We start from the raw sequence: 10,351 nt of genomic DNA, 5'->3' as shown, positions 1-10,351 counted from the left end.
GCCACCCCCCCGCCCCCAAGGCAGGAGGAACCCTTGGGTCCCTGCTTCCCTCTCTCGCTGGCACTTTGACAAGCCCTGGGACATCTCCCGGGCAGCTCCTCCGCAGAATCTCAGAACTGCCCGTACAGGGAGCACCTGCCCGCGTCCCAAGGGCCTGCCCGGGGCGTTTCAGGGCGCTCACGCCAGCGCTGGGCTGACGCCCGCGGGCCCGCACGCGCGGCTGTCTTCTGGGAAAACCGAGAGGCACAAAGAGTGTTTCTGTGCGGGCCCGGCCGTTCCGAGTCCTTCTTGTGGGTTCAGACTCAGCCGGCTGCCCTCCCTCTTTCATTGGCCGGGAAAGCCGCCCCACCTGATCTGTGAGTTTGCCTGGCGGAGGGGCGGAGGCCTCAGCCAGCCGGCGCTGGATTGCATCTCGCTGGAAGTAGCCAGGCAGCTCTTGTTTGAAAACCCTGGGCCGGGAGCTTGTGGCTGCAGGGCGCCGTTCTCTCCTGGCACGCGGAGCACCCGGCTTCCTCGGGACTCGCCGGCTCCGGGCCCGCTCGGTGGTGCAGGCGCCAGACGGCCTGGGGGACCATGGCCCGCGCGGCCCTGCAGTACGCCGGGCTGCTGCTGGGCGGCGTGGGCCTGGTGGGCACGGTGGCGGTCACCGTCATGCCGCAGTGGAAGGTGTCCGCCTTCATCGGGGCCAACCTGGTGGTGTTCGAGAGCCTGTGGGAGGGGCTGTGGATGAGCTGCAAGAGCCAGGCCCCCTTCCGGCTGCAGTGCAAGGTCTACGACTCGCTGCTGGCCCTGCCGCCCGACCTGCAGGCGGCCCGCGGGCTGATGTGCGCGGCGGCCGTGCTGGCCGCGCTGGCCTTCGCCGCGGCCGTCCTGGGCATGAAGTGCACACGCTGTGTGGGGGACGACGACGCGGCCAAGAGCCCCCTGCTGCTGGCGGCCGGAGTCACGTTCGTCCTCGCGGGCCTGGTGGCGCTCACGCCCGTGAGCTGGGTGGCCAGCGGCGTCGTCCGGGACTTCTACAACCCCACGCTGGACGACGGCCGGAAGCGGGAGCTGGGCGAGGCGCTCTACCTGGGCTGGGCCTCGGCGCTGGCCCTGGTGGCCGCGGGGGCCGTCCTGTCCTGCGTCTCCTACGCCCGCGGGGAGAGCCGCAGCTACAGGTACTCCCTGCCCCCCCAGCGCGCGACCCCCCGGAGCGGCCCCTCGGATAAGAAGCCGCTGAGCGTGTACTCCAGGAGCCAGTACGTGTAGGCGGCGCCTGTTTGCACTCGGCCCACGGAGCCACGCGCCTGGCCCCGACGCCCGCTGCCGTCTGCACCGGGAGCCGCGGGGACATGGGTCTGTGCCTCCGCGGGGGGGACACTCCTCACACCCCTCCCAGGACGCCCCAAGACACAGCGCGGCTCTCCGGCGGCTCTCGGCAGAGCGCCAGGCCCACTGTGCGCCTCCCCTGCAGCGATTTGCTTTCTCAAGGGGTTCCTGCGTCTTCTCTCTCTCGTCGGCTTCTCCAGAATGAGGTTGCTGAAGACTGTTGTCTCACGGCTGCGGTGTCTCTGGGACGCGGCGTTGCGTGGGCAGAGGGGCGAGCGTCTCAGATGAACCAGAGAGGCTTATCTGGTTCTGTCCTGAATAAAACGCCGATCCGTTACACTGAACACACAGGATTCCACGGCTGCTTTTCCGGGGATGACATGGACGAGATGGGAGACTGTTAATGTGAATTGTTTAAGAACAGCTTAACAGTTAATGCCTGGGTTTACAATGGAGGTTTCAGAAAGTCTTTAATCAGCAAGATAAAGGAAACGAGGAAGCTCCCTGATATGCATTCCCCCCCCCACCCCTGCGCTCCCCCCCACCCCCAGGGCCTCCGGTTCTCACGCCGCATTCGCGTCTTTTAAACTGCTGGCATTCCCTCCGGAGCTCTGGTTCAGACGCCTTCCCAGGGCTGTGCTAGGACGACGATAGACAGAACTGTGATCTAAGAAACACTAAAGACTCCAGGGCAGTGAATTCTTTGCCCGTTAAATTTCTGTGCTTGCCAGGGAGGCGTCTGCATAGGGAATCGTGTGTGTGTGTGTGACTACCTGAACAGCCGCGGGGACACAGCCCTCGGGTTTTATCAGGGAGGTAAGAGGGCCGAAAGCTAAGATGTCGCAGTTGCATTTGCTCACCGAAACCACACACACAAACCCCAGAAACCACACTTGCTCCCTCTGAGCTCCCTCCTCCCCGGTGAGTGCCCAGGTCGGGAAGGTCCTTCTGTCCGTCCGTCGGGCGATTTCGTGCTTCCTGCGTGTGGGTCTGTGTTCCTGAGGCACGGGAACACGTGTTCTGTGTGTTTCTAGGAAAATGTGTCCTAGCGTTTTCCCCAACTCTGATGCTACTGATCATCTGATTTGAAAGCCTGCAGCCACACTTTTTTAAGCTTAAGTGATTGTGTGTCATTTGCTTTATTTCTTTTGTGTTCGTAAATCTGTCTTTTATATAAATTTTTCACTATTCTCCATGTTTTTCTGTTTTATTAAATTGGAATGATTTTTTGAACACCTGATGTGGTGGGCTCTCTGATTTTAAACAGAGTATCAAGGTCGTGTTTTAAAGGTGAAGGTAGGTTCGGCACTAATCCTGGAGAACAGCAAACGACACATCCGCCTCACAGCCAAGGCAGGCGCGCACCAGTGTCTGACGACCATGGCACACTCGGACTCACCGAGACAGCGCTGTGGGCCCCAGCGCCCCTGTGCACTCGCCACAGCCATGACAGCCGCCCCTGCACGCGCCCTCCCGGGCCCACACGCTCCTCCCACGAGAAGCACCCGCGGTTCGTGCTCCAGGGTTAGGGTTAGAGTCAGGACCTTCCTCCTCTGCATGAGTCATGTCCCTAAACGTTTTATGGGGTTTGTACGACGAGTTCAGCTCACAGACGAGGAGAACGGCCTTGGAACGGCCCATTGTTCCCAGGCACGTCCAGGCCAGTAGGAATTTTTATGAGTTTATTCAAACCCAACTGATGACAATCACCGGGAAGCAAAAGCTCAGCCAGCTGAGAGAACGCTCTGGAGCGTGGCAGCGTGGCAGCTCACCCCACAGGCACGGGAGGGGAGGGGAGAGGGAGGGGAGAGGAGGGCAGGGGAGGGGAGGGGAGGGGAGAGGGAGGGGAGAGGAGGGCAGGGGAGGGGAGGGGAGAGGGAGGGGAGGGGAAAGAAGAGGAGGGGGAGGGGAGGGGAGGGGAGGGGAAAGAAGAGGAGGGGGAGGGGAGGGGAGGGAGGGGCACAGGGACCCCTGGGTGGCAGACGAAGGGGGTGGGGAGAGCAAAGCAGGGAGGAATCTCCGAGATGGATGAAGAATAAAACAGAGAGACACCCACTTCCCTCCCTCGGGTGGGGCAGGGTCATTCACACGTCCCCGGGGCAGCACCTGGGGTGCTGCTGGGGAACCAAATCCGGGGGGGGGGGGGGGGGGGGCCCGGGGCCTCCAGCTCGGGTGGAGGCTGAGCCCCGCGGGTCTGGGAAGGGGCACCCCCGTGACCTGTCTGAGGTGTGTTGTCTGAGGTGCTAGGAGACGGCAGGCAGGCTCAGGGACAGCAGAGGCTGACACTGGTCAAGGAGGCCACCGGCCTCATGCATGACCCCCTGCCACGACCCGCTGCAGTCGGGGACTCCTGTGTCTGAGCCGCCTGGTCGGGGACCCTCTGTCTCCATGTGTTCAGGGCCGCCCCTCGGGGCCTCGCCCAGCCGGCCAGGGTTGGGGGGCCCCTGTTTTGTTCATGACTGGCGACCCCACACTCAGGAGGAAAAGTGAGCACCGCCTGACCTCACGGCTCCTGCCCTTTCCCTTCGGAAAAGCAGGCTTCCCTCCGCGGGGCACAGCTTGTCAGCTGCACCGTGCCCGCGGGCACACAGGCTCGGCTGCCGGCTCCGGGGCCGTTTCCGTGTCTCCCGGGGCTGGCGGCGTTGCTGAGCGCCGAGTGCCCGCCTGTCCCAGGCGGCTTTGCTCCGGGGCCAGACCGCCTGGGGAAACAGGAAGAGGGGACGGACTGCGAGCCGGGGAGGAGCACACTCAGCTCTCCAAGTGCCGGTCTGGGGCCAAACAGGGTTTCTGCCGGCAAAGCCCTTCAGAGTGTCCCAGACTCAGCTTAGCCACCCCCCCACGCCCCCACGCCCCCCAGGACAGAGCGGCAACGCTGCTCCCGTCCCGCGTGGGGCCCGCTCCCCGGGTCTCAGAGTCCTCCTCCGACCGTCCACACTCCCCGCCCTCTCCCCCTCCCCCCTCCCTCGTGGCTGAGGCCCCCTCGGAGACCCGCGTGGCTGCCCCGCCCCCTTCTCCCTGCAGCTCCCCTGGGACATCCCGTCTCCGTCCTTCACGCAGCGCGAGCCAGGCCCGCCGCTCCCGCCTGCGTCTCTCGGAAGGACACTCGGGGACCTGCAGGTCAGCCCAGACGCCCCAGCTGGCCACTGCCAGAGGCTGCTGCCTCGTCCCCCGCACAGCACGGGTGCCGGCCAGCAGTATCAGTGCCTGGCCAGCGCGACAACCGTCACAAAGGTGACGTCCAGACACGAGAACAGTGCCAACGGTCTCCCTCGGCGTCCCCCTAGGGGGCACTGGAACTGGGAAACGGTCTGACCGGCGGCCAGCTGCGTGGAGAGGGGCCTTGCCCAGCGCAGCTTGACTGCGGAGACTTGCACGGGGCAGGTGGCGGGATGAAACGACGGGGCTCCCGCCCGCACCTGGCTGCTGCCCCTCCCCTCTGGCTGCACCTCCCGCTGTCCCTGCCACGAGGACCTGCTGCCAACCCCCCCCCACCAGGACGCCGCCCCCAGGCACGGTCACGACACGCATGGCAAGTTCCGGGGACGGAGAAGGAGACAAGGCTCAGCTCCTGTGTCCAGGGTGTGCGGCGTGGCAGGGAGAGCAGAGAGAGGGACACGGGCCTGAGACTCGGGCCCCGGGCCCCTGGCCTCCACCTGGGTGCTGTCCGTCAGGCCCCTGTGCTCTCAGCGTCCCACAACCCCACACGAATCCCGGCACCCCTGGGATCCGGGGGCCTGCGCTCCCCCTCCGGCAGCATTGGCCGAGAGGGTGGCTGTGAAACCCACACCCCTTCGGACTTTGATTGAGTCTGGCTTGGAACCCGCACTCTAGCAACCCACTTCTGTCTCTAACACACACCTGTGCGGCCCAGCCTTCCCTGGCAGTCCGCCGGCCCCCAGGGCCGCGCAGGACGGTGGCCCAGCCCTGACCGGGGTCTCGGGGTCGGGACCTCTGCCGCCAAAGAGAACGCCTGGACCTGCGGCGTGTGCCAGCTCCCGAGTCCCAAGGCGGGAGGCCCCCACGGGCTGCTCTCCCACGAGGCGGGTCCTCTGGACCCGGGGACAGACCCCAGAGCTGTCCTCCACACCCTGACCTCACCGGTGACCGATCGGCTGCCGGCAGGACCCCTCCCCCTCCCCCACGGTGCCCCGTGGTTTTTGCCCCACGTGACCTGTGACGTGCACGCCGCCGTGGAGTCGGGGGTTCAGAGCATTTGCCCCCCGCCCTCCTGGCTGCACCCACTCTCGATGGAATGGCCCTCATTTCTCCACCGCAGTTCCCGGCGTCTGGCGTCTGGCTCTGCCAGCATGGGGGGGGGTGGGGGTGGCGGCTGGACTCTTTCTGTTTGGCAACGCCTGCCAGAGCCACCTTTCTGAACGGGGGTCACGTTGCCACCCCTCCCCCAAGGCCCCCCGTGTGGCTCCTGGTCACAGGCCCTTCCCCCGGCCCCGGAGTCGGCCTGGTCACCAGCCCCAGGGTCACCTTGAGGCCCCTCTCTCCACCCGCAGCCTCTGCACAGCCGGCCGCTCCCCAGGCCCCAATGCCGCTGGTCCAAAGGGCCACTCACACCCGCATCCGGAGTGAGAAGAAGCTTGTTGGTCACCAAGGTGCCCACTCAGGGAGACGGGAACTTGGAGGTTCCTCAAACCCACCTTAAAGAGCCCAGAACTCGGGCTTCTTTTGGGTCAAGGGAAGAGCCAGTGGGCGGGGCAAGAGGTGACTGACATGTAGGTGCCACCAGGGATCCCAGGGCAAGCGTGAAATCTCCGGTTCTCTGGGTTTGGGCCCATCGGCCCCTGCGGATCTGAGTCGGTCTCGAGGTCCCTGAAAATCCTTGACGAACAACCCTCATTTTTGCACGTGGTTCCCACGGCCTCAGCGGAGGCGCCTGCTGGCAAGGGGCTCTCCTGCCGAAAGCTCCCCTGCGGGCGGACTCCCTACAGTGACTGGCATTGCTGTAGCGAGAGCTGGGGGCCGGAGGCCGCGGGAAATGCCGGCGGGGACTGCTGCTGAGAGGGAGCCGGAGGGAGCCGGAGGGAGCCGGCGGGAGCCGGCACTTCGCCCGCCCACTGGCGCCCGCCACCTTCTCCCCCGGAGGGGACTGCGGGTTTCATGTTCCCACCAGGGCCTCCTCCCTGGACTCGCCAGGTCCTTCCTGGTTCAGAGAAGGTCTCGGGTGCGGCAGCCCCTCCCCCACGCCGAGGCCGGCCGGGTGCCAGGCCCGGCAGCGGCTGGGGCCCGGCCAGCACACAGCCCGCGGGGCCTTCTGCTGAGCCGCAGGCTCCACTGGATTCCAAGAGGAAAGGACGGCTCCACCCCCGGGCAGGTTTGCTGGGCTCTGGGGTCACGAGGGGCCTGGGTTCCTGGAGCAGAGGCCCCAGGCCGGGCCCGCAGTACCCCGGGGGCGGGGGCACGCACAGGGGCCCTGGGAGCGGGAGGGAGGAGAAACCGTGCCCCTCTGCAGCCTTAGGGGGACAATCTCGGGGCCGGAGGATCTGGGGACTGTCGCAGAGGTTGGGGTCCCCTTGGTCTGGGGCCTCGGGGAGCCCCGAGACTGAGTGAGAGGGTGTGGGGGGCTGGGGCCAGGCAAGTACCCCCCGAGGCTCTAGGGCAGAGGGCAGCCAGCAAGGAGGGGCCCGGCTGCCCCGGGGTCGGCTGCCACTCAGCACCCTGACCCCCCTCGCCCAGGGGGAGAGATCTGAGACCCACGTGGGAGAAGCCACTGGGGACCGACGGGCAGAAGAAGCCAGGGCGCACCGGGCCCGGGCCCCGCGGGCCCCTGGAGCGGCCGGTCTCCCGGGAACCAGAGGGCGCGTCTGGCCCAGACCAGCCCCGGTGAGAGCCGGAAGCTGACCGACTCTCGGGTCCCGGAGCTCCCGGTGCCTGAGGCAGCAGGTTTACACCTGAAACAGCCAGCAGGGGCCTGGGAATTCGGGGAGGCCTCTGCTGCCCTGGGAATGGGACGTTCGGAAGGTCAAGTGGAAGGAGAGCTCAGGACACAGAGCAAACACGGACAGAGAGGTGGTTCGTGGGGGAACATGCAGGAGGGCTGGAGATGAACTCACGTCCGGACCCCAGAGGCACATTCGGGGGAGACGGGCAGATGGGGGGGCCGCCCCTTGAAAATAACGCCCAATCTTGCAGATACAAGGGCTCATGGGGTCCTGGGGAAAGTTTAAATGAAAGTTTGTAGTCAACGTTAAATTTCAGGTACAGGATAAAATCATATTTTACCGCCAATCATAACAAATTACTTAAAAACCAACGAAAAAGTCTGCCTTCCATCAACCACGTTAAACCACAGGCCTGGAAGCTAGAAGGTGGTGAATTAGTGAGTCGAGTCCGTGAGATGACAAGGTCCCTCCCCGACAACTCTGTGCCCCCGGACAAGGTCCACCCCCTGCTAGGGAGACAGAGAGGAAGAGAGACAGAGAGGGAGGGAGGGAGGAAGAGAACAGAACAGGAAAGAGAAAACACGACAAAGTCTACTCCAGAGTCTAGCAACGACACCGCCACACAGCTGGCCGGGGGGTAGACCGAGGCTGCGGGACTCCCGGGGTGGGGGGAGGGTCAGTGCAGATGTGCGGGACCCCTGCCCAGCCGGACCCCTGCCCAGCCAGACCCCTGCCCAGCTGGACCCAGCCACGGGGAGAAGGAGCAGCTGGGCCCGAGCCAGCTGGAAGGAGGGCGTGAAGGGCTCGGGCCGCCGTCTCCTGGGACTTTCTTGGACACCACAAGGCCGGAACCTCCAGTGAACCCCGTCAAGTTCAATCTCAAGTTCAGAACGGTGGCCTTCCCGGGTCTGCAGGTCAGTGCAACACCTTCAGCACGGAACATGACGCAGAAAACACGGCCCAGAGCACCTGTGGGGTGATCTGCCGCGGGCTCCACGGTGCCACCTCCTCCGAGCCTTGTCGACCCCAGGTCGTGTCCTCGTCACCCCGGACTCCTCTGTCCCGACCTCGACCCCACAGTGCTCTCAGCGCTCCATCTGCCAGGGCCACTGGGCCTGGGCCGCTCTCACCCTGGCCCCCCGCCCCACGCACCCTGCAACAGGTCAAGCTCAGTGTCCGCTGGGGTCTGGAGTCAGTGACAGCAACGTCCCTCCCCGTGCGGCTTGGGCCCTGAGGCCTCCTGCCTGGCCCCGATGGGCCCCCTCCGCCGGCGTCTCCGGCAAGGTGGTCGGACGTCTAGCGCGGCAGCTGCAGGCGCCAAGGGTGCGAGAGAGAAGCGCCCGCCCTCCCAGGCGCTGGATGGCTGCTCTGCAGCTCGCCGCGGGTCAAAGGCGCCCCAGGGTCCCAGACGGGGAGACACCTCTCACTCTGGGGGGAGGAGCGTTAGCCCGCCGGGAGCCTCCGTTAGCACCCTGTGAGCCCCCCGGGGGGGGGCTTCTCAGAGCTTCCTGGGAAACGCTCGCCCCAGTGGGTGCCCCTCACCAAAGGAAGGCGCAGTTCAGAAGGTGCGCCTGGAGTTTCAAACGAGGGGGGGAGAAGGCGGGTTTCCTGATAAAACAGGTGCAAGGAAACGCACAGCTTCAAACGAGGGTCTTATTTCCGCTCGCTGACAACGAGGAAGAGACTCCCCCCCCCCCCCCCCCCCCCCCCCCCGTGTCCTCCGAGCGCTGGCTCTGGAGAACTTGCCGTTGTAAGTGCTCCCCCGGCCCTGTGCGAGGCACGCAAACCCTTCAGAAACCCGGCCGGCTGTTGTTAGCTGCAGGCCCGGGACTTTCTCCGGATGCGGGGGCCACCTCTCTGGAGGGTAAACTGAGGGAGACAGGGCCCCCCGGTCCCCCGTCCCGTGGGGGAGACAGGGCCCCCGACCCCCTGGGCCAAGTCGGAAAACGGTCCACAGACCGACGCTGGTTTCTCCGCGGGATGAGGCCGGCGAGCCAGCCTCCGGGCGCCCCGGTGACCGGCCCGTCTGGGGCGAATCTGGGCGTCACAGTGGTGCTGTCCAGTCCTGGCCGTCAAGGGGCCGTCGCGGTTCACCCCGAAACCGTGCTGTGAGGGGCTGGTATGCCGGGCTCTGCGGGAGGCAGGCCGGCTCCCTGGGTGGCCCCTCCGCAGCCCGCCCACGGCGCTCGCGTTCTGTTCTGGTGCCCGGCCAGCAGCAACCAACGTTTTCTTTCTCTGCTGCTCTCGCGGAAAAGGTTCGAAGGGTTTCCTTCTAGTCCTGTTTCCCCAACACGGGGCACAAGGAGAAAAAGGTGAGGAGAATGTTCGGAATCTGGAAACGTGAGCTTGGGAACAGTCGGAAGGCTCCCCGGTGTTCTGTAAGTCCGAGTTCGTCTGGACGCTGCTCCCGATGGGGGCTGGGGGGCTGAGCGCCCCGAGGGGAAAGGTCACGTGAACAGCGGCTGCCCGTCAGCCCCGTGGTGGCCCATTTCCCTGCTGTCGAGTGATCCCGACAACCTGGATACTGCTACCGAAATAATGGTACTAACGTAGAATCACAGACAGTTCAAGTAAAAGTTTTCTATCCAGTGTAGTCGTGATTAAATCTCTCTCTCACTCACACTAACACTCATGCACACACACCCCCACGCACACCTAGTCGTGATTGTTTGCTTTCAGTGTTTCATATGCACGTATTTTCGTAGTGGGAAAAGCCAATACGCTTGTGGGTATACTTTAAAGATCGGGGTGTATTAAAAACAAGAGGTAATTGCCTTAACTTTGCAAAAGATCAGAGCAGGGATGTGGAGGAGAGAGGTGAGAAAAGGTCATTACACTCCGAGGGAAATAATAAAACTATGGGGAAAGTGAAGATAAATAACAAAAAAAAAAGACTAAAAATGATAGAACACAAGAGAAGAATCGAGGGACGTTTTCAAGACCCGTGGACACGAGGCCTGTGACTGAAAGCCAGACAGTTTGCCACGGTTCGGGGAAGATTAGGGATCCACAGTGCAGGCTCAGAGCTGGTCTGATGAGAGTTTGGTATTTCAAGTTTCACTAAAGGATTCTAGAAACATCTAAATGAAAATAGAACAGCTGTCAAATCGAGTGAACAAATATGAGTTGTGTGTTTCATTTCTGCC

At 64.1% G+C, this 10,351-nt stretch overlaps 1 protein-coding gene across 1 annotated transcript; it reads left to right on the top strand.

Annotated features, from left to right (window-relative positions):
- Positions 1-498: 498 nt before the first annotated feature.
- CLDN8 (claudin 8) lies at positions 499-1,299 on the top strand. Its single transcript, XM_028503972.2, has one exon. It carries the CDS (start codon positions 574-576, stop codon positions 1,249-1,251), a length of 678 nt encoding a protein of 225 aa, XP_028359773.1. The 5' UTR covers positions 499-573; the 3' UTR covers positions 1,252-1,299.
- The last annotated feature ends 9,052 nt before the right edge of the window (positions 1,300-10,351 follow it).

This window comes from Phyllostomus discolor, chromosome 2 (genome assembly GCF_004126475.2).
Source record: "Phyllostomus discolor isolate MPI-MPIP mPhyDis1 chromosome 2, mPhyDis1.pri.v3, whole genome shotgun sequence".
Lineage (NCBI taxonomy): Eukaryota > Metazoa > Chordata > Mammalia > Chiroptera > Phyllostomidae > Phyllostomus > Phyllostomus discolor.
Note: the sequence above shows the minus strand (reverse complement) of the source record. Positions and strands in the feature narration are given on the sequence as shown.

Bases quoted from the DNA above. Each gene is read 5' to 3' on its own strand.
- CLDN8 (XM_028503972.2), top strand. From the start codon at position 574: ATGGCCCGCGCGGCCCTGCAGTACGCCGGGCTGCTGCTGGGCGGCGTG.